At 33.7% G+C, this 24799-nt stretch overlaps 2 protein-coding genes and 1 pseudogene across 3 annotated transcripts; all 3 read right to left on the reverse strand.

Annotated features, from left to right (window-relative positions):
• Nucleotides 1-352: 352 nt before the first annotated feature.
• Nucleotides 353-3930, reverse strand: LOC146938475 (disease resistance protein RPM1-like). Its single transcript, XM_085752416.1, has one exon. It carries the CDS (start codon nucleotides 2865-2867, stop codon nucleotides 1029-1031), a length of 1839 nt encoding a protein of 612 aa, XP_085608542.1. The 5' UTR covers nucleotides 2868-3930; the 3' UTR covers nucleotides 353-1028.
• A 6507-nt stretch (nucleotides 3931-10437) lies between these two features.
• Nucleotides 10438-12288, reverse strand: LOC146938476 (disease resistance protein RGA5-like). The gene is made up of 2 exons (XM_085749638.1): nucleotides 10946-12288; nucleotides 10438-10466 (listed from the first exon to the last, which is right to left on the reverse strand). Exons 1-2 carry the CDS (start codon nucleotides 12201-12203, stop codon nucleotides 10438-10440), a joined length of 1287 nt encoding a protein of 428 aa, XP_085605764.1. The 5' UTR covers nucleotides 12204-12288.
• Nucleotides 12289-16170: 3882 nt separating this feature from the next.
• Nucleotides 16171-19635, reverse strand: LOC146938477 (disease resistance protein RPM1-like; annotated as a pseudogene). Its single transcript, XR_015031315.1, has 2 exons — nucleotides 16721-19635; nucleotides 16171-16429 (listed from the first exon to the last, which is right to left on the reverse strand). The product of XR_015031315.1 is annotated as a disease resistance protein RPM1-like (transcript).
• Nucleotides 19636-24799: the final 5164 nt, after the last annotated feature.

Consider the following 24799-nt stretch of genomic DNA (forward strand, 5'->3'; position numbering starts at 1 on the left):
AGGTCTTTCTTATCAATGTTATTGATAAACAATGATTTCACATAATTCATAACGTGAATCTTTAAACCAAATATGAGCAAGTTGTCTTCATAGAGACATATGATCGTGCAAATATTATTTGTCACTTTCATTCACTTTATACTCATTTGATAACATTAGAATGTCAAATTTTTCATGTCATTCCTTAAGAATTTATTTTAGACCTCACAATGAATTATCTAATATATTTGGCAAAATTAAGGGGGTGTGAGTGACAATTTAACAAGCGGTTATTGTAATTTGCTCTAATAGTAATTTTTTTTTGAACCCGTAAGTTATTTTTTATGAAGAGTATTTGCTCTAGTAATAATAATAGATACTTTTTTAAATCCCAAAGTTATCATATATAGAAATGAGTATAAAGAGTACTCTAACTCAATATAAACATGAAAAATACAATAAGAAAAGCAGGGGGCAGCTGAGGCCACAATAATACAAAACAAAATACAAAGAAAAAGAGTCACAGCTCCAAAGATAAGTAAAAACAACAACCAAATCTCACAACATATATTATACACCATAAACAACTCAATTTTCTTGAGTAAAATAACAATGCTAAACAACACATTCTTTTTTATTGAGGAAAGGAACCGAATGAAGCAATGCCACTGATATAAAAGTCCACTGATAACCATCACCTGTAGTTCACACGAAATTATCAATATAAAACACAATCATTACAATGATTGGACAGTTCAATATAAGGATGCCATTCAAAAAATTAGCCCTTTCAGGGTTTAGAACCTTGCCAAAAAAATGAGAGATTTATGTAAAATTAAACAAGAGTGTATTCATAAGAAAAGTAAAAGGATGCAAAAGTCGATATTTATTTTAAAAAATTGCATAATGCTTGTAATTTAATGACTAAGCAGTAAATATTACTTCAATTTTTTTTTCTTTTAAATTGAATGGAAACTTAAGCATACCTTTTTTTTTTTTTTTCCACTCGAAGATCCAACGCTCTTCTCCTTCATCAGGAACAATGCTCTCTAGTATACGCCCCGTGCTCTATCAATTGTTGTAAAAAATATTTCTATAGAGGGCACTTGCTTGAAGATCAAATGCTTTTCTCCTTCATCAGGATCAATGCTCTTTACAAGTTTCCTACTCATATCAGTAAGAAAGAGAACATCAAGCTTTAAGTATTGAATGCCAGTTGGTAACGTCATCAGTTGGCGAATGTACCATAAAGTGAGCTTTTTCAGAGAACTCAATGCACCTTCGTCAATAAGGATGTAGCTCAAGTTACAGAAATCACGAAGATATAGTTCCTTCAAATTCATAAACCATCCATCTTCAAAATGTAACCTTTCCAATTTGTCTTCATAATCAGGAACACCAGAGATATGGAGGGACAACAAGTTTGGCATACTTTGGAGTAATTTCATTGCATCATTCACTTCCTTCAAACGACGCAAATCCAGCTTAACAAGATATTGGAGTTTTGAAATCCACTCAGGTAATTTATTTAAATATCCAAAGAGTTTAACACGTTCAAGCCTAGGTGAGGGTGAATTCAAATCCAGATCAATGAAAATGTCTAATTTGATTCCAAAAATATGTAGTGTCTCTAGTTGTTGCATCTTATTGATTGAGGAAGATATAGCACTCATATATTTACTACTAACAACAACCAAGCCCAATTCCCTAAGCTGTGTTAACTTTCCTAGCTCTATGATTAGCTCTACTACCCTATTATCATTTTCATCTTCACCATCATCTAAATATACTTTACTTAGAGTTTGGAGGGATGTCATGCCTCCAATACCATCCTTCAATTGAATCAAAGACAGACAATCGCCTAAAAAATGACGTAGCTTTCTAAGCTTGCAAATCTCCTTCGGCATATTACGATTTTCAAACTTTGTATCTCTTAAATCCAAAGTCTCTAGGTTCACAAGCATGCCAATGGATTTTGGAAGTTCAGAATATTTTTCTCCAATCACCCTGAACCCAAAAAATTTCAAGTGGTTCAAACTTCCCAAATCATGAGGAATTTCAATTTGTTTTGAGCTTAAAGCAAGCACCTTCAACCGCATATATTTTGCAGGGATAGTCCTCACAAAGGATTTAAGTAATGTATTAGGTTCGAGAACTAGCAGTGATCGAACATGTGAGCTTTCAATACCTTCCATTAGATTATCAGAATTGGGTGCTATTGATAGGCGCCGAATCATTCCACATAAAGGCAATTGTCTTCCCTCAATAATATTCTGGCAAAAGCTTAAATCCTCGTATTCTTTAAGGATCATTTCTTGCACTAGATCATGAACACAACAACTTCTTACTCTTCCATCAATATTGATTGAATCTACTTGCACCAAACTTCTATGGATCAACTCTTTTAAATATCCTTCTGCAACCTCTTCCAATGTCCTTCCCTCGTATTCTTTCACAAACCCTTCAGCAATCCATTGACGAGTCAATGTCTTTGAATGAACTTTATAGTCTTCAGGATATAATCCAAAATACAAAAAACATGACTTGAGGTAGTAAGGCAAATCATGGTAACTAAATCCTAAAATTTTTCTTATTATGGAATATTCATTTGACTGATCTGCATTTATATTTTCACTAAACTTAGACCATTCAATCGGATTTCTATCTTTGCAAGATAAAAGACCACCAGTGACTACAATTGCTAGAGGTAATCCTTTGCATTTTTTAACAATTTTGGAAGATATATCAATAAGATTTTCTGGACAACATCCACTCAAGTTATGGAACGCCTTCTTATTGAACAATTCTAAAGATTTTTCTTCACTTAAACCTTTAAGTTCATGTACTTCAACAAAAGAAGATCTCTTAAAGGAATTTGCAACATTCATGTTCCTTGTTGTGATTAATACCTTAGAACCATTTCAGTTATCAATCATAGCAAATTCAATATCATTCCAAATATTTAAGTTCCATACATCGTCAAACACGACAAAGTACCTTTTTTGCTGCAACTGTTTTATCACTTCATCAATCAACGGCTCTCCGTTCATTTCATCTATACTCTGAGGAGGATCCTGTTTCTGTTGTTTGTAAATCTCGAGCAAAATGTCCCTCAACAATTTTTCTTTACTGTATGATTGAGACACTGTGATCCATACATGATAGTCAAATTGTTTTAAGACCTTGATCTTCTCAAAAACTTTCTTGGCCAGAGTAGTTTTTCCTTGCCCTCCCATTCCTACAATAGAGACAACTGTACGCTCTACTCTTCCCATCACCAGCCAATTAAACAATATGCGTTTGGGCTCTTCAAAGCCCACGACATCAGCTTCATTCATACAAAATGGAGCCTTTCGAAGGTTCTGCAATAATGAGGTGTTTATGTTTGTTGCAGAAATACTTGATGCTTTATCCGAAGAAGATTGGAGACGGAAGGCTTGATCTTTTTCACTTGTATCTTTTATTTCACTCATTCGGGATTTGATGTTCTGAATCGTGTAGGCTATTTGGAGACGGTGAGCCATAGTTTTGACACAGTTTGTGGCACCAGCGGCACATCCAGGATCAGGAGCTTGTTGTTCCTCATGGAAGATATAATCATCAATGACATCTTCTATGTCAAAAGATGCTTCTATTAGGTGCTTCATCCTTGCTTTGATTGCATCACTTCTTTTTTTGTCTTCTTCTTCATCAGCCAATCTATCTTCATTGCTGATGAAGTCTTCCATGCTCTCTAGTTCATCTTTCAAATCTGCAATTTCTTTTGGGACACCCCTAATCATGTTGAATGCTACCTTTAATAGTGGAAGCAAGTGATCACGAGCACAGGAAAGTGCAGCGTCAAACATTTTATCACACATTTTGTTGTAATTTGATTTTAATTTGCTAATATTGTGAGTGAGATGAATGGTGAGGAAAAAGCTATTAGTCCTTCAAGATTATATAACAAAGATCATTGACTTTGAGTTTTTCTCTATGTCATAGTTAAATATTTATTGAGTTCATGTGAATTATTGAGCTCTTAGTGTTTATTAATTAACTGGTAGTTAAACAATGCATGTCAATCTAAGTTTTATAAACATTTTATTATAAAAAAAAAAAAAACATTTTATTATTCGGAATAGATAAGACACCCAGCTCTTAAGGTCATTCATCTCACTAGTTAAATAATTCTAAAGATTGTTAAATAATTAAATTTAGTTTTGAACGGGCAATTGGCTATGCAATGTGAGGTGTACTTTAGCCATTTTAAAGTCTTAATCAAAAGAAAGACTTTGTTAACTCAGGTTAAAGATTGTTTCAACCATGGTTTAAGCTTAATACTCCCAATTGATTCAACAATCACTAGTTAAAGAGAAGACTAGCTTTCTTAATTAGAGTTAATACTCTCAATCTACTATACCTAGATCCGTAGCTGTACCATTTTGAAAAAATTAGGGTTAAAAATATTTTTTTGTCCGTATAAATATTCTAATTTCACTAGGATAAAAGTTCTAAACAATAATGGAATTCAGAGACAGTATGTAATTTGTCATCAGCTGAGACGGAATATTACAATTTGAGATAGAATTTGAAATTCTAAAATTAGAGACGGAAATCAAACACAGAAATGTCCATTGCAAGTGTTTTCCATCTCTAAGTCTTTCTTTGACCAGCCAAAAATAATATTTTTTTAAAAAATAAATGCATGCAGAGACCGAATATAGAGAGGAATGAAACCGAATTAATTCGGTCTATGGAAAAAAAAAGTTAATAGTACTTTAACCCCTGTAATATATGTCATTTTTGGTTTTTCCTGTAATTTTTTTTTTTTAGATTCCATCCTTGTAATTTAAAGATTTTTTGGTTTTGTCCCTTGTAAATCTTTATGACATCAAATTACAAAATTTATTGTACTTTCGCCCCCTATAATTTGAGAAAATTCTGGTTTACTGTCATATAATCTATTTTGTACGGTCAAAGTTCATGAATGTTCAAAACTAAAAATCTTCAAATTACAAGGACGGAATCTAAAAAAAATATTAATGACCTATATTACAAGGGGTTAAAACACCATTAACCCAAAAAAAATTACTAATAAAACAAGATTTTACTCCAAAATTCAAGAGTCCCCCCAACCCCAATATTTCCCCCCATCCAATCCTAAAATTCCCCCCATCCGTTCACATTTTCGTAAAACCCTAATCCAATTTTCAGGTTCCCTCTAAAGTAATATTCCTCTCATTTCATTTCAATGTTCACTTTTCCCCCCCGCTCGCCATAAACCCTCTAAATCCTATTTCTCATTCACTCACTGAAAATACTCATTCTCCTGAAACCTCAATCACCCATTTCTTCGCTCTCCGTATTATATCGATCTCTCGTGTTGATGGCCATTTGCAATTCTCGCAGATCTGAAAGTGTGCGTCCGTTCCTGTGGATCCATCTTCACCCTCGTTCCCGGTCACCTTTGTTTTCACACTCACATGTGGGATACTGAATGTGATATCAACTCGGCAGATCAATATTTTTTTTTTTTTGGTATACTTCCAATGAATTTTGCATTCTATTCCTATTAATCTTCCAATTTCAGTGCATGATAAAGACTGAATCTTTGTATTATGTTTTGATATTCGATGCATTGTGTGAACATTGTTTAGTTATAGTAGTATAGTACTCTTGACTCAATCATGCTAATCACACCTATAATTTGTTTTCCTATCAATGTTTTCTGCATTAAATACAACTCAGTTTACCAAACAAAGAATTCTACACTTCATTTCCAATTTCCGTAAAAACACCCATCCCCTATCTCCTCGCAACGGTTCTACTTCTCCTCCTTTCAACTATATTCCATTCTCATTCTAATGTATATTCTCAGCAAGCAACTCTTCCTAGTTTTTATTCTTTTCATTTTTCATTGTGACTATCATTCCTCCAATTTGTTTCACAGTCACTGATCTAGGTCATGCCACCAAGCTTAGCAAGTGTATTTTTGTTTTTCCCCAAAACATAAAAATTGTTTATGATGTAGGATATTTTTCTTCTAATTTGTTGTTGTTCAAGTCTTTTATTTATCTGTACAAGTTTTTGCTGTTGATTTATCTCATCTTTTTTATTTTATTTTTATCTTCCACTTCTCTGTTAAAGTTTGCATTTTGTGATTTTTGTTGTTGTTTAAGGCTTTGTTTGGGAGTTTGGAGGGGAGGGGAGGGGAGGGTTTTGGAAAAAAGGAAGGAGCAAGTGGAAGAAATAGAAGACATTGGGAGGAGAGGGCTTTGGAGGTTAATTTTTTACTCATAACAAAAAATTCCCCTCATTTGGGGGAACTCAAAAATTGCATTGGGGGAGGGTTTTGGGGGGTTATGGAGGGTTTATATGAATTTTTCAAATTCAATCTATGTTGTTATAATATTCTTAAAATTAAAAGTATATTAATCATAAGTATTAGTTTATCATTTTATAAAAAACTGTCTTTCAAAAAAATGTGAATTTTTTGTCCATTTTTCTATATATTTCCAACCCCCCAAAGCCCTCCCCTCCCTTCCCCTCCAAACTCCCAAACAAAGCCTTAGGGTTTCTTCTATTTGTTGCTATTATGCATGAGGATTTGTAAATTTGTGCTCAATGACATATATGGAGGAATGAGCAGAGTTATCTAAGATCAATACAGAGATTGAGGCCATTAGAGACCATGAAAGTGGTGATTCTTTCATCTTTATTTGTTTTTTCATCTGGGCTGTTTCATTATGTTCATCAGAATTGTTTCATTCTGTTCATCTCTTCAGTCATAATTGGACTTGTGTTTGTTTCAATTTTCAGTATTGAAATTTTATATGCGGTGAACATCAAATTTGTACTCCTTTAGTAAGGAGATTCTGTAGTTATAAATGTGTTTAGAACCTGCTATGGTTGTAACGTTGAACCATTGCTTCTGCCTCTTCCTCTGCTGAACATTATAAGGTACTTTTTCTTATTCTCTTTGAAATGGTAAAGAAATCCACGAGTATTCGGACGTTGCGATTTTTTATATAATTGAAATGATATTTTACATTTGTTTATATCTGTGTTCTATTTTTTTATGCATGTTAATGTTGGCTCAATGTTCTTGCTCTACATACTCACTGTCTTCCCAACTTCCTTTCTATTATTCTTGAAGAGGTAAATTTTTCAAAGTTTCATTCAATTTTAGTGTATCATTATTACCTTCATGAGTATTTGACTTTTGCAATGGACTGGTTTGCAGGGTATTTGTTTTAGTTAAGAAACAAAAGCAACTTTCAAGGTTTGATATTAGTTTTATCTTTTCACTATCTCCCATTAATAAATTTTTCATGCCATCTACTGATATATGATTTAGATAACAATCCTAATTTTTTTTATAAAGCTGCTAATCTATGTATTGTCTGTGTTTGCTAATTAATAGTTTTGGAGTTTGGAATTTTATTTCTTTATGGGGTATGTTCATTGAACTATGAAATGTGCAAGATATGAAGAGGATTTTTCTAATATACTTATAATTTTAGTGATTTGTTTTCCATTGTTGAAAATTTCAAAGTGTTTTTTTCAATTAATTAGAATGGATTGTTACATTGATGACTAATGTAATGTGTTTCTTCATACAACTATTCCTATCGTGCTGAAATATTATGATAATTTTAACTTAGGTTGGGTATATGTGATTTTTAATGACCAAATAGAAAGGAAAATAAATAAATACAAGTTTGCTATATCATCTTTGTTATTTATGTGTGTAATTATTCACATATGCATGGATGGCCATATGTGCTTTTGGTCACAACTTCTTTCAAGAACTGTGAACTCCTCTCTTGCACATGGTGGTGGTGGTGTGGTGACTTCTATGATTCTCATTTGATGACTGAAACTTTTTGAAAGTTAACAATGACAAAATATGAGCATTTCTAATGTATTATTATTTATTTTTATTTGTGTCTTCCGAAATCATTGAGTAAATGTCATGAGACAATTATATTTGTATGTTGATTTATGAATCCAAAATCAAATTAATTACGTAAATATTAGATTTTGTTTTTTATATATTAAATCATTTACTAATTATTATTGGCAAACTATTACCAACCCACACAGGTAGACGTCTAGTTAGTACTAAAACAATATTTTACCCAAAATTCAAGAGTCCCACCAACCCCAAAATTTTCCCCATCCAACCCTAATATTTCCTCCCATGTGTTCACATTATCACAAAACCCTAAAACAACTTTCAAGTTTTCTCTTTAAAAAAAAAATCAAATTTCAGGTTCCCTCTTAAGCAAAATTCCTCCGCTTTCATTTATTTGTTATTTGTTCATTTTTTAGCCTCACTCACTATAAACTCCCTCAATCCTATTTCTCATTCACTCACTAAACACACTCGTTCTCTATAAACCTCGCTCACTATGTTTTGGCAACCCTAATTCACCCCCCCCCCCCCCCCCCCCCCGCCTCTCCCTCCCTCTCTCTCCCCGTATTCTATCGATCTCTTCATGTTAACCACCGTTTGCAATTTTTGCTTATCTGAAACTTCGCTTCCGGTTTTGTAGCTCCATCTTCGCCCACATTCTTGGTCACCCTCATTTTCGCATTCACATGTGGGATACAAAGTTTCAACGGTCGCCGTTGCATCCAATGCTCTTGTGGTTATGGTACATCTCCTAGTCAACGTAGCATCTCTTCACTAGTTACGTATTTGGTACCTCATGTGATGAATCGATTTTATAATTGGTTTATTTGTTTACTTTTTGTTCCTATCAAAGGCATGGTGGCCTATAACCTTATTGTGGTATGTGGATGACTACCAAGGTTGGCCTTATTTTCTTTTTTTTTTGTTGTTATTTAATTTATGGGGATTTTAAAGTTTTTATTTGAGGGAAAACTGTGTCACTAGTAGTGAATATCTCACATACAAGTTTAAATTTGTGCAAAAGTGAATGTGATGAATAATATTATTCCTAATTCTTCGTTGGGATGTTGAAAATATAATAATTCAAGTGTTAAGTAATACATACTAACACTATTTTCTCAATGAACTTTAGGTTGGTGACTAATGTTTCAGTAAGTTGCTTTGTCCCGATATTCAATACGTGTAATGGTACTAGTACATTTCATTATCTAAAAAGGTTTATAAATTGATTATAGAATCAACATGTATATTCGATTATTGATTATCAATATTTACAAAATTGCTTGAAATACCCTTTAATCCATATGTATATTGCATTTTGAACTTGGGGTTTGCTGAAAGAATGTCTTGCTTTTTTGAGGCACTATTAAAAGGGTAGTGTTTTTTCATGAATTATTTTGTGAGGAAATGAATTTTCATGGATTTAGTACTAGTTTTCTAATCTACCTCTAATATGGAAAATGGATATGAAAGTGATGTATAAGACTTGTTTAATTTGTGAGTTTGTGATGCATATGGTTTGGATTTATAGAGTTTTAATAATATTTCCTTAACTTTTAATACACAAATGCAAGGAAGATGTTATTTATTATATGTATGTGTTCATCGAATTTTAGACTATTTATTGTGTGTATTATTTGTTGTTGATTGCAATTGATTAATGCCATAACAAAATTTCTGATTTTTTTATATATATCTACCAATTCATTTCAGAGCAAGTGAGATTTCTCTTTTAATATTGTACATTATCATTGAAAGTAAGCTAAAGTTTCAATTGCTATAAGCTAAATTGTTCTGGATTTCCTGCAATCAAATTTGGATCGAGTAATATAACTACTTTTAAACTTGATTTACAGAGCTGGAAATCTGATCTAAATCAGCTGTTTCCAGACAAATTTTTATCTGTTTTCTATGTCGCTTATAAGCTTTTCTACTGTTACATAGAATTAGAATTTAGAATTGCTGATTTGAAAAGGTGGCTGTTATGTAAATGCATTTAGAGTTACACCTCCATTATGTAAATGCATTCAGGTGGCTGTTACTAAAGGCATAAAGGAAGAATCTGTCGACAAACTCACAACATCCATGTTAATAGCATAAAATATTGATCACAAATACTCATGTCTCCGAATCTCCAATGTTGATCACATCACAGAAAATGTTTCCACTTGATGAAAGCAAATGTTTCAAGTTAAATCAAATAAACATCACATTAAGATGGAGAAAAAAAAAATACACCTCACAAAGACAAAATCAACACAAACAATGTTTTGAATTGAATCTTTTTTTCATTGAATTCCTTTAAACTAGAATTGCAATGTCGTTAACTCCTCTTCTAGCAAGATTTTGTTCATTCAAACGTGACCCATTCTCCATCAACAACATATAAAAGGTATTTATTTATTAAACCCTAAAATTTCTTGACACTTTTTCCAAATTCAATGTTTTTATATAACAACGACATACTTGAATTTATTTATGTTTTTCAGTGTTTAAATTTTACAGAGAAAGAATTACAAGTGAATGCTCAATCCTAAATCAAAAGTCTCACTGCATAACTATATTCGAATAGAAATTGAGGCAGCATCTGAAACAAACGCATTTGTAGCATATAATTTAAAACATCAAGTGTTTCTCATGGACTATGACTGTCAAGTAGCTTACTAGATTTTTTTTCTTATCCTTTGCGGTGGAAATTCTAGCTCCCTATGCCGCCCTTCGTATTTATCAGCAGAAAATGTCATTATTCTTGTGTTGGCACATGAACTTTCTTTTCTTGGTTCAGTAATACTTACTTCTATGTATGAACTTATTTGCACAGGTTCCTTTTACAGAACATGTATGGTACGATTAATATAATTTGTTTCAAACAAGTTTAGTTTGTCTACAATTATGACCATATATAAAATTTACATTCCGCAAATTTAAGTGATAAAAAAATGTTGGAACCGAAACAGACAATAATAAAAAACAAAATACAACAGAAAAGAGTACACAATACAAAAATGAAAAATACAATAAGCAGATAGAGGGTGGCTGAGGTCACAATAATACATAACAAAATACCAGTTGGTAACGTTCTCAGTTGGGGGATAATGCCTAAAGTAAGCTTTTTCAGAGAACCCAATGCACCTTCGTCAATAAGGATGTCACTCAAGTTACAGAAACGGCTAAGATGTAGTTCCTTCAAATTCTTAAACCACCCATCTTGAAAATGTAACCTTTCCAAGTTGTCATCAGAAGAACTACTACTGATATGGAGGGACAACAAGTTTGGCATACTTTGGAGTAATTTCATTGCATCATTCCCTTCCTTCGTAATTGTCACCTTCAGCTTAACAAGATTTTGGAGTTTTGAAATCCACTCAGGCAATTTCTTTAAATTCCCTTCAAGTTTAACACGTTGAAGCCTAGGTGGGGGTGAATTCAAATCAAGATCAATGATTGTGTCAAATAGGACTCCACTAATTTTCAGTTTCTCCAGTTGTTGCATCTGACTGATTGAGGAAGATATAGCACTCATATATTTACTCCTAACACCTCTCAAGACCAATTTCCTAAGCTGATCTAGCTTTCCAAGCTCTTCTATTAGCTCTACCACTCTATTATCATTTTCATCTTCACCATCATCTAAATAAACCGAATTTAGAGTCTGTAAGGATGTCATTTCTCCAATACCATCCTTCAACTGAATCAAAGACATACGACATCCTAAAAAATGGCGTAGCTTTCTAAACTTGCAAATCTCCTTTGGCATATTATGAATTTTGAAATTTCGATATCTGAAATCCAAAGTCTCTAGGTTCACGAGCATGCCAATGGATTTTGGAAGTCCAGAATATCTTCCTTCAATCATCGGGAACTCAAAATATTTCAAGTGGTTCAAACTTCCCAAATCATTAGGAATTTCAAGAAATTCCCCATGCATCAAAGCAAGCACCTTCAACCGCCTATATTTTGCAGGGATGGTCCTTACAAATGATTCAAGTAATGTTTTAGGTGCGGGAACAATCAATGATCGAACATGTGAGTTTACAATACTTTTCATTAAGTTATCAGTACTAGTTGCAATTGATAGGCGACGAATCATTCCAGTTAAAGACAATTGTTGGTCCTCAGTAATATTCTTGCAAAAACTTAAATCCTCGTATTTCTCAAGGATCATTGCATGCAATAGATCATGAACACGACACCTTTTTACCCTTCCATCAATACTGAGTGAAGCCACCTCCACCAAACTTCTACGGATCAACTCTAGTAAATATGCTTCTGCAACCTCTTCTAATGTCCTTCCCCTTTCTTCTTTCACAAACCCTTCACCCATCCATTGTTGAGTCAATGCCTTCGTAGAAATTACACCGTCTTCCGGATATAATCCAAAATACAAGAAACATGACTTGAGGTTGTGAGGCTAAGATAAACAATGGTAACAATATAAATTAGCTAAATTGAACAACACAAGAACTAATTTGGGAATTTCGGAGCGACTTTTTACACTTAAAATAAACAATGGTAAGTAGACCGTCTGTTGTGAATACGATGAAAAATCACACCCATAAATACTTGATGTGTGGAGCAAGTAATAATCAAGCAACCAAAACAAAGTGTATGGAAGTTATAAACACAAGTCAAAAGTAGAAAACAACGAGAAAGACAGAGAGAACACAAAAGAATCTGTTTATCCAGTTTGGTCCAAATTGACCTAGTCTGGGGAGAGAGTGGCCCTCCGTTTCACTACAATGATGAGTAATTTTACAAAAGAGATATCAATGGGTTACAAAAATAAGTCTCCCGCCTAATTCTACCCAAAGTCTCAATCTCTTCTCGTAAGCAAGAAACTCAATCCTAATAGTGTTTCCCAAGGTGAATCAACCCTCAAACCCTAGTGTTTGTTGCCAAGAGCAAACTCTATACAAACCCTAGTTTTGTTGTTGCCTTTCTAAACCCTTGTTTCAGCCCCCTCTATCTCAAGGTTTACTCTAATACATGGTCTATATTTATAGTAAAAGAATCCTAAAAAAACTGGAACAAATCTGGACCAAAATATGTTACAATTTTATTTTTTTGCTTTGACAATTCGGGCCCCGAATTCCTCCATTCGAGCACCAATTTTTCACGCGTTGTCAGGCTGAAAAACAGTGCAAATTTGGGCCCGGACAACACCATTCGGGCCCCGAATTGGCTGTTTCCAGAAACCTCAATTTCTCCAATTTTGAGTCACTTTCACAACACCGTCTATCCAAAATCCACTTCCATGATTCGAATTGGATAGCAAAAATAATAGGCATAATACTAAATAGGTCAAATCTTATGTTTGCTACTACATAACCAAACCGTATGAAGATTGAAGTTTATAAAGAAAAATTCAACAATAACAGTGATGGAAGAGATATTATATATAAATAAGTCGGTCTGATGGGTCTAATATGCTTGTTCGTAAATCTTAATCCAACCTATTTAATTAAATAGGTTTCATAAAAAGTTTGAACTTTTTTATTAAACGGACTAGGTAAAGTTTGGCTTCCTAAAAAGCTTCATCCAAACTTAACAAATTCTCCATCAACAGCGGCTCATGTCACTTATACACATATAAATAAAAGGTATTTATTAAACCCTAATATTTCTTGACACTTTTTCCAAATTCAATGTTTTTATATTACAAGTAACAACCACATACTTGAATCTACTTATGTTTTTTAGTGTTGATTTTTTTTTAAGGAAAGAATTACAATTGAGGGCTCAATCCTAAATCAGAAGTCTCAATAAACAATTATTTGAATAATATTAAAATGTACTTTTGGTCCCCCCTCCCCCCACTCACCTCCCATTTTAAAATCCAACTTTTTGGTCCCCCAATTTTAAATATTCTTCAATTTTGCTTATGTGGAACACCTAGGTGGACAATTGTAATATACATGTCATTACAAATTCTTTTAATTCAATAATAAACATTTTAAAACTAAAATTAATTTCCTTAATCTACTAATAAATATAAAACGTTTAATTAGCATAGAAATTTGATTGTGTTATCATCTTCATTTTTGTTCATCACCATCTTCATTGTTTTAAAACACTGATTGCCTTAATCATCTGATTTGATTAGTTTTTTTATTAGGAATTTTCTGTGCAACTACTAACACATATTTTATATTCATATTCAACTGGCGTTTAGATGGCACTCCATACCCTTTTGTCTGTTTTTATTGCATTAATATGTATAAATTATGAAAGGTAGTTTTTATGAAATTTTGATTAAAATTATAGGTGCAAATAATTGACATTTTGTACATTCATATTGTAACAAACTATATTTATCTTTTTCAATGATACCAACAATATAACAAATATAGTATATTTCAAAAAAATATAATATCTATAACATAAATTCTTATCTTTCTAAATGACACCAGCAAAATAGCATTCATTAAATTTGCTTAATAGTATAATTGGAAGAAAAAGTCACACAAAACTACTTTATTTGTATAGTATAGATACAAGAAAAACACCCTCCGCTTCAAATTGCGTTATTCAATTTAGCCAGCGTAAAGATAAAATATTGTTAAACACCATTGGTCATTCTTTAATAAATATATTGAGCAAGTTGTATTCAGCTAATTTATATTGATGACTTTTTCTCAAAAAAAAAAATTATATCGATGACATAACATTAAACATTGCTTTTTTAATAGATTAAACTTGTCATTGTTAATTCATATAAGAAATCAAGATCAGGATTATCTTTCTCATTGATTAGTAAAAGAAAAGACAGATAGAGCAAGTTTGATTTAGTTAATATATTTTGGCAATTTAGCATTAAAAATGTGTTTTTTAAATAGACTCAGACTTGTCATCATTCGTTAGTTGTACCCTTGTAGAAAAATCAAGATCACGTCTATGACTTTCAACTAGAGAAAGTGTTAGAAAGAGAGTGCTCTAACATTTCTTTTAGACCTAATACTAAATATGTACAGTTTTACCAAACTGTAAGCACAAGAATAGGCATGCTACTAAATAGCCAAATCTTATGAATGACTAATCACACCAATACGTCTGATACAACATAACCAAATCATATGAAGGTCGGAGTTTATAAAGACAAATTCAACAATAACAATAATGAAAGAGATATTATATATAAATTGACCGGTATGATCACGTCTATGAATTTCAACTAGAGAAAGTGTTAGAAGGAGAGTGCTCTAACCTTTCTTATAGACCTAATACGATATTTAATTAACTTAATTAAATAGACATCACAAAAAGCTTGAGCCGAGCTTTAAATAGGTCAGGTCATATGCCTGTATCGGGCAGCCTTGGCCTATTTGCACCCTACCAACAATTACATGTCACAATGAAATAAAACCTATCATGGCCCTCTTCCTAACCCCTAAAGACACCAACACCTCGAAAAACCCAACAAAACAACCAAGCAAGACCAACTCCCAACCTAGCCAACTACCCACAAAGTACAAGATACATGACACTACACACACTGACACACCGACTCAAAAGCAACTAAAAATATTCTCACTGTTGAAGCTGCTACCATTGCAGTTGCTTTGATTAAATCGCCACTCCCTCACTGAAATTTGCAATCATAGAAATTAAATAAAATATTCAATTTGAAGAAACGATTTGAGGGACACTAATCGATGTTGTAGGATAAAGCACATGCACGTTATAAACATCATCCACCAAAGCTTCAACTTTCACTCTCATGCCTTGGTGTGTGTAAAATGATGAACTTGATTCTCCATACATGAGAAACCTAACATAGAAAGATACTATGAACAAAGTGTAACTGCATTGAAAACAGAAGAATTCATTCACAAAATCTAACTTTACAATGAGTTGCTTACAGCATATATATAGAACAACAACTCAATCCTCTTAACTAAACTATGATTAGCTAACAGATATGGTTAATAACAGTTATAACTAACTAACTGTTAAAACAGATATGGCATTTACAAGTTAACCAATTACTACAAGTAATTGTTATGCAAGTAATTGTTTATTCCTCTTAGTTATCTACACTTTAACATTGTGAGCAGCATAACAACAAAAGAGTAAGAAGGCTTGTGAGCAGCTTCAAGGAGGTTCACAATGATAAGGTGAAAGGAGATTAATATATTTGGCAAAATTAAGGGGGTGTGAGTGACAATTTAACAAGCGGTTATTGTAATTTGCTCTAATAGTAATTTTTTTTTGAACCCGTAAGTTATTTTTTATGAAGAGTATTTGCTCTAGTAATAATAATAGATACTTTTTTAAATCCCAAAGTTATCATATATAGAAATGAGTATAAAGAGTACTCTAACTCAATATAAACATGAAAAATACAATAAGAAAAAGAATCGGAGCTCCAAAGATAAGTAAAAGCAACAACCAAATCTCACAACATATATTATACATCATAAACAACTCAATTTTCTTGAGTAAAATAACAATGAAAAACAACACATTCTTTTTTATTGAGGAAAGGAAGTGCCAAAACTGGAACAGAATGAAGCAATGCCACTGACATAAAAGTCCACTGATAACCGTCACCTGTAGTTCACACCAAATTATCAATATGAAACACAGTCATTATAATGATTAGACAGTTTAATATAAGGATGCCATTCAAAAAATAGTTTAATATAAACAAGAGTTTAGAACCTTGCCAAAAAATGAGAGATTTATGTAAAATTAAACAAGAGTGTATTCATAAGAAAAGTAAAAGGATGCAAAAGTCGATATTTATTTTAAAAAATTACATAATGCTTGTACTTTAATGACTAAGCAGTAAATATTACTTCAATTTTTTTTCTTTCAAATTGATTAGAAATTTAAGCATACCATTTTTTCCACTCGAAGATCCAATGCTCTTCTACTTCATCAGGAACAATGCTCTCTAGTATACGGCCCGCGCTCTATCAATTGTTGTAAAAAATATTTCTATAGAGGGCACTTGCATGAAGATCAAATGCTTTTCTCCTTCATCAGGATCAATGCTCTTTACAAGTTTCCTATTCATATCAGTAAGACAGAGAACATCAAGCTGTAAGTGTTGAATGCCAGTTGGTAGCGTCATCAGTTGGGGAATGTACCATAAAGTGAGCTTTTTCAGAGAAACCAATGCACCTTCGTCAATAAGGATGTAGCTCAAGTTACAGAAACCACGAAGATATAGTTCCTTCAAATTCATAAACCATCCATCTTCAAAATGTAACCTTTCCAATTTGTCTTCATAATCTCTTTCCTCTCCAGAGATATGGAGGGACAACAAGTTTGGCATACTTTGGAGTAATTTCATTACATCATTCACTTCCTTCAAACGTGGCAAATCCAGCTTAACAAGATTTTGGAGTTTTGAAATCCACTCAGGAAACTTATTTAAATATCCAAAGAGTTTAAGATGTTGAAGCCTAGGTGGGGGTGAATTCAAATCCAGATCAATGAAAATGTCTAATTCTATTCCAAAAATATGTAGTTTCTCTAGTTGTTGCATCTTATTGACTGAGGAAGATATAACACTCATATATTTACTACTAACAACAACCAAGCCCAATTCCCTAAGTTCTGTTAACTTTCCTAGCTCTATGATTAGCTCTACTACCCTATTATCATTTTCATCTTCACCATCATCTAAGCGTACCCTACTTAGACTTTGTAGGGATGTCATTCCTCCAATACCATCCTTCAATTGAATCAAAGACAGACAATCGCCTAAAAAATGACGTAGCTTTCTAAGCTTGCAAATCTCCTTCGGCATATTACAATTCTCAAACTCTGTAGATCTTAAATCCAAAGTCTCTAGGTTCACGAGCATGCCAATGGATTTTGGAAGTTCAGAATATTTTTCTCCAATCAGCCTGAACCCAAAAAATTTCAAGTGGTTCAAACTTCCTAAATCATGAGGAATTTCAAGTTGTTTTGAGCTCAAAGCAAGCACCTTCAACCGCCTATATTTTGCAGGGATCGTCCTTACAAAGGATTTAGGTAATGTATTAGGTTCGAGAACTAGCAGTGATCGAACATGTGAGCTTTCAATACCTTCCATTAGATTATCAGAATTGGGTGCTATTGATAGGCGCCGAATCATTCCACTTAAAGGCAATTTTCTTCCCTCAATGATATTCTGGCAAAATCTTAAATCCTCGTACTTTTTAAGGATCATTTCATGCACTAGATCATGAACACAACAACTTCTTGCTCTTCCATCAATACTGATTGAATCTACTTGGACCAAACTTCTATGGATCAACTCTATCAAATATCCTTCTGCAACCTCTTCCAATGTCCTTTCCCTGTCTTCTTTCACAAACCCTTCAGCAACCCATTGACGAGTCAATGTCTTTGAATGAACTTTATAGTCTTCAGGATATAATCCTAAATACAAGAAACATGACTTGAGGTATAGTAAGGCAAATCATGGTAACTAAATCCTAAAATTTTTCTTATTATGGAATATTCATTTGACTGATCTGCATTTATACTTTCACTAAACTTAGACCATTCATTTGGATTCCTATCTTTGGAAGCTAAAATACCACCAATGACTACAATTGCGAGTGGTAATCCATTGCATTTTTTAACAATTTTGGAAGATATATATATCAATAAGATATTTTGGACAACATTCGTCATGGAACACCTTCTTATTAAACAATTCCAAAGATTGTTCATCAGATAAAATTTTCAGTTCATACACTTCAATAGAAGAGGATTTCTTACAAGCATATGCAACATCCATCTTCCTTGTTGTGATTAATATCCTAGAACCCTTTTTGTTGTCAATCATGGCATGGTCAATATCATTCCAAAAATGTGACTCCCATACATCATCAAACACTACAACGTACCTTTTTTCTAGCAAGTAGTTTCTCACTTCATCAACTAATTGCTTTCGATCCATTTGACGGAGACTCTGAGGAGGATCTTTCCCTTGTTTTTTGCAAATCTCGAGCAACATGTCCCTCAACACTTTTTCAATATTGAATGATTGAGACACCGTGATCCATAAAAGACAGTCAAAGTGCTTAACTACCTTTTGGTTGTCAAAAACTTTTCTGGCTAGAGTGGTTTTTCCCAGTCCTCCCATTCCAACAATGGAGACAACTGTGCGCTGTGCTCTTCCCTTTATTAGCCAATCAATCAATTTGTCTCTTGGCTCTTCAAAGCCCACAAGATCAGCTTCATCCATATAAATGGAATTGTCTTGAAGGTTGTGCAATAGTGAGGCTTTGTCACTTGTTGCAGAACTACTTGATGGCTTATCCGAAGATGGGATTTGGAAGCCATGATCTTTTTTACTTGTTTCATTTATTTTTCTAATTCGGGAATTGATGTTCTGAATCTTGTAAGCAATTTGGAGACGTAGTTTTGAAGTTTTGAGCAAGTCAATAGCAGCAGCGCATCCTGGATCAGAAGGTTGGTGTTCCTCAAGGAAGATATAATCATCAATGACATCTTCAATGTGAAAAGATGCTTCTATCAGCTGCTTGATCATGTCTTTGATTTCCTTGTCTTCTACATCATCGGCTCTTCTATCCGCATCGTTGATGAAGTCTTCAATGCTTTTGTGTTTATCTTTCAATTCTGCAATTTCTTTTGGAACACCCCTAATCATGTTGAATGCTTCCTTCAAGAGTGGAAGCAAGTGATCACGGGCTAGTGGAATCAATTGATCACAAGCACAGGAAAGTGCAGTGTCACACATTTTGTTGTATCTTTGATTTGAATTTGGTAGTATTGTGAGTGAGATGAGAGATGAGGAAAGCTATTAGTCCTTTCATGATTTATATAGCATAAAGTCCAACGGTGTGAACACTTAGAATTTTTGTTTCCCTCTCGGTCATTGTTTAATAATTATCCAGTACCTTGACATCATTTGTAATTATTTTTTCTTTTTAATATTTGTCGTACATGAGCAAATAATTGATTCAATTAGTGGCAATTAGCTGTAATAATAATAATATAAATTAAACAATATTGCACATCAATGTTAGCTGTACAAATTACCTACTCATTTTTTTATTATTAATAGAAAAACGACTTTGTGCTACTGATTGGTTATCTTGTGGGAATATAAACAATAAGCCATCCTAAAGTTGGAGAATACGTTAAGCACATCCATATTAGAGATATTCACTTTTGGATATTTGAGTGTGTTCCACTCCTATAAAAAAGAAAACTGTGTCTCACCTCTACGGATTTGGATCCTCGTCAATCTCCAAATGAAACGAACTCTTAAAAAAACTGATTTATGCCAAACCTTCAACCATATAGGACCCGAAGAACTTAACAAATTAGGCATAATCCCACTTATATCTCTTTAACTGAATACACATTACGAGACTCCACTCCATCAAAATCTATGTTGCATATATTTTTCCACCAAAGAAAAACTATACTCTAATAGACTCTCTGTTCAGACTATATATATATATATATATATATATATATATATATATATATATATATATATATGGGTTTTGCTAGAAGACACCTTTTATGAAGGTGTCTTTTAGCAAGTTATTCTATTATTGTGTATATATATTTTGTTGTATCTTTGATTTTAACTTTCTGTTATTGTGAGTGAGATGAATTGTGAGGAAAAAGCTCTTAGTCCTTCAAGATTATATAGCATAAAGATCACTGACTTCGAATTTTCCTCTGAATTTTCCTCTGTCATTGTTAAATATTTTATTGAGTACCTTGACAGCATAAAGATCAAAATATGAGTTCTTAGTGTTTATTAATTAATCGGTAGTTAAACAATGCATGTCAATCTTAGTTTATTTATTTCTTTTTTTTGGAAAACATGTTGATGTTAGCTACCAACACATTTTTTTCATTCGGAATAGATAACCAGCTCATCAGATCATTCACTTACTAGTTAAATAATTTAGCTTTGAATGGGCAATTGGCTATGCCATGTGAAGTGTACTTTAACTATTTTAAAGTCTCAGTCAAAAGAAAAACTTTGTTAACTAAGGTTAAAGATTGTTTCAACCATGGTTTATGTTTAATACTCCCAATTGATTCAACAATCACTATAGTTAAAGAGAATGTTGGAACAAAATGTGTTTAACAATGAACCTTAAAGAGTTTTGATGATAACAAGGTATTAAAAATTGTAAATTGGACTAGCTAATATTTGTTCAAGTGTACAGGACCATAGTTAAAAAGTTACATCATTTATTGGTTCTGAATGAGCAAATAAAGAGTAAAAGGAATCAACAAAATTGAAGCTTAGTGCTTCTGAAGGTAAAGCGCTCCTGAAGAGAAAAGCCGCTTCTGAAGTTAGTAAAGCGCTCCTGAAGAATAGTGCTCATGAAGACAAGAGGTCCAGAAGCCACATCATCAGAAGCTGCGTTATCAGAAGCTGTATCAGCCAGAAGCTGCATCATCAGAAGCTGCCTCATCAGAAGTCATTTCACCAGAAGCTGAAGATCAACTGGATTTGCAAAAGATTCAAGAATTGAAGAATCATCACTGCAAAAGCTGTCTATTGGATTCGAAAACACAACAAAGGATTAGTGGAATTTTGCAACGGTCATTTCAAAGATGTTTGAAGGCTTGTGTTTGCAATTTGGACGAAAGCGTTGACATTGTACTATTGTACGAAGTGTACAACCACGTTCTCCACTACTCTGTTTTGTGTCCACGTTACAAGACAAGACAACAGCTCCAGAATACGGTTTCGCCTGCATATATGTTCCTTTGGATAAGGAATGGATTTCAAATTGGTTCTTCATAGGACAACAACCAAATCAGGCAAAAGATCAAAGGTGAAAGATCAAGCTTCAACAACGACTCTTTGATGTGCTGGCAATTTCACAACGTCTCTTTCACACCTCTATATAAAGGAGTGAAGACTTAGAGAATTGGCAATGCTGAACAACAGACTCTCATCATTTTTACAAGTGCCAAACCTCTGCTGAAATTGTTCTGCATTCACTTAGAATTTCTGTGTCTCAAAGTCATACCTTAGAAATTCTTAAGTTCATTGAGTCTGTATCTGATTTGTATTGTGAGCACCTCTGATTGTATATCAAGTGTTCAACCTTAAACAATTTTCTGTGTAATTTTGTTTAGTTAGAAGTCTCTTGCAGTTGTGCTTGAGCAGGAAGTCTCTTGATTGTGTTCTTGAGCAAAGGAAGTCTCTTGCTTGTGTGCTTGAGCAATTGTAATCAGATATTACTCTTAGTGAAATCTCCTTGGAAGTGCAAGGGGGACTGGACTACTTCCGGATTGTGGAAGGAACCAGGATAACTGCTTTGTGTCGTTCTTCTTCTCTCTCTGTTTTATTCCGCTGCATTTAGATTCTGATAATCACTTCAGAAGCTGTCTCAATTAGCTTCTGGTCAAGTGTGTTCAGTTTTAGAGAAACAAAGAATTTTTCAAAAACACAATTCAACCCCCCTTCTTGTGTTTTTCTCACCTTCAATTGGTATCTAGAGCCCTGGTCTGTTGTGTATCACTTAACCGTGTAACAGTCAAAGATCTGAGAAAAACATGTGTGGTCCTATTCCAACTCCTACTGGTTCTGGTGATACTAGCTATAAAAATGTCTCACATGATTATAGTGATAGTAAGAAATCCAGTGTTGGAAAGATTCCAAAGTTCAACGGAGATGCTGAAGAATTTTCTTGGTGGAAAACCAACTTCTATAGTTATATCATGAGCCTAGATGAAGAACTATGGGATATTCTAGAAGATGGTGTTGGTGACTTAGTCCTTGATGAAGAAGGAGCTGTTGTGGACAGAAAGAGACATACTCCTGAGCTGAGGAAACTCTACAAGAAGCATCATATTATCAGAGGAGCCCTTGTCACTGCTATACCCAAAGCAGAGTACATGAAGATGAGTGACAAATCCACTGCTAAAGCTATGTTTGCTTCCCTCTGTTCAAACTACGAAGGCAGCAAGAAGGTCAAAGAAGCTAAAGCTCTCATGCTTGTACATCAGTATGAGTTATTTAAGATGAAGGATGATGAAACTATTGAGGAGATGTACTTAAGGTTTCAGACCTTAGTCTCTGGGCTACAAATTCTAAAGAAGAGCTATGTTGCTTCTGACCATGTGAGCAAGATACTCAGAAGCTTGTCTGCAAGATGGAGACCAAAGGTGACTGCCATTGAGGAAGCTAAAGATTTAAACACTTTAAGTGTCGAAGATCTTGTTAGTTCTCTCAAAGTTCATGAGTTAAGTCTTAATGAACATGAGTCTACTAAGAAGAGTAAATCAATAGCTCTTTCATCCAAAGACAAGTCATCAAAAGCTCTCAAAGTGGTTGAGTCTGAAGAGGAGGAACAATCAAGTTCAGATTCTGAACCAGATGCTGCTGAAATGGCCATGCTCTCAAATAGACTTCAGTATCTGGCCAAGAAGAACAGAAAGGTTCTCACCAGAAGGAGTAACTCCAGAAGCTCAAGGAAATAAGATCAGAAGGGATGCTTCAACTGTAAAAAGCCTGGACACTTCATTGCTGAATGCCCTGATCTTCAAAGGGAAAAGTCAAAGGACAAGTCAAAGAGGTCTACATTCAAACCAAGCAAATTCAAGAAGCAGATTAAGCAGAGTTTAATGGCAACCTGGGATGATTTGGGAAGTGAATCTGGATCTGATAAAGAGGAAGCTGATGAAGATGCAAAGATAGCGGTTGGGTTGGTAGCAACAGCAACTTCAGAAGCTGGATCAGATTCAGACTCAGAAGATGAAAACGAGGTATATTCCAAAATTCCCAGAAATGAACTTGTTGAGTCACTTAAAGAACTCCTTACACATTTTGAAGTAAGAACCAATGAGTTGAAGGATTTAAAAGAAAAATATGTTGATTTAATGAAACAACAAAAATCAACTCTATTGGATCTGAAAGCTTCTGAAGAAGGACTTAGGAGCTTTGACTTCATTTGTAAAACATATGAAGACAAGCTCAGATTCTTATGTCAGAAGCTACAAGAAAATTGTAATGAGAAACCTTTAAGCAACCATGAAATTGCTCTTGAGGATTTTATCATATCTGGCATTGACAGAAGCAGAGTGGCTTCTATGATTTATAGCATTTACAGAAACAATGGCAAAGGGATTAGTTTTTCAGGAGGGAAACCAAATGAAATCAGTCTCAAAGCATGTTGTGAATGCATCAAGGAAGGTCTGAAAACAGTTTTTGTACCTGAAGGTGCTGAGTTGGAAACTGTTGTTCAATCAGAACCTGAAGCTTCTAGTTCTAAGGCTAAGATTACTTCAAAGCCAAAGAACTCTAAGTCAAAGGCTATGATCAAATCTGATTCCAAGACTTCAAAGATCAGGATCCTGAAAAGATCAGAACCTGTACCTCAGAGTCTGGTGAAACCAAAATCTGAGGTTCTGAAGTCTAAATTTCAGAAGAAGACAGTTACTGCTTCTGAAGTACCAAAACCAAAGGTAATGGTTAATCAGAAGCAACCCAATTCACAGCACAAGGTACAAGGAGTGAAGAGTAAAGCCTTAAGTACTAACCTTTCAGGACCCATAGGACAATGGGTACCTAAATCTGAAAATGTCAATGATGCAGGTATGTCTAAGAGCAACACCAAAGCAAAGATCATGGTACCTAGACAGCGGTTGCTCAAGACACATGATAGGAGAGAAGTCCAGCGTCCTCAACTTAACAATGAAAGAAGGAGGAAGCACTACTACAAAATTGGGAAAATATAGCGCCTCATAAATAGCGCTTTTAACACTAAAGCGCTATAAATTAAAACACGGAGGTCTTAGCTAGCGCTTTTTTGAAAAAGCGCTATCTATCATTTTAAGTATATATAGCGCTTTGTATTGAAAGCGTCAGTATAGGCTAAATAAAAATAATAGTTATTTAAATAAAAAAACATGATTAATCGTATATGGCACTTTTTATGAAAAGCGCTATATATAAATCAACCTTAAATA

The sequence above is a fragment of the Medicago sativa genome, chromosome 3 (assembly GCF_051527215.1).
Source record: "Medicago sativa cultivar Bolivia chromosome 3, Bolivia_mono, whole genome shotgun sequence".
In the NCBI taxonomy this organism is placed as follows: domain Eukaryota; kingdom Viridiplantae; phylum Streptophyta; class Magnoliopsida; order Fabales; family Fabaceae; genus Medicago; species Medicago sativa.

Coding starts and splice junctions, on each gene's coding strand:
- LOC146938476 (XM_085749638.1), bottom strand. CDS start 12,203: ATGGGTGAAGGGTTTGTGAAAGAAGAAAGGGGAAGGACATTAGAAGAG. Junction 10,467..10,945: donor ACTGAGAACGTTACCAACTG/GTATTTTGTTAT, acceptor CGTTTGTTTCAG/ATGCTGCCTCAATTTCTATT.
- LOC146938475 (XM_085752416.1), bottom strand. CDS start 2,867: ATGAATGTTGCAAATTCCTTTAAGAGATCTTCTTTTGTTGAAGTACAT.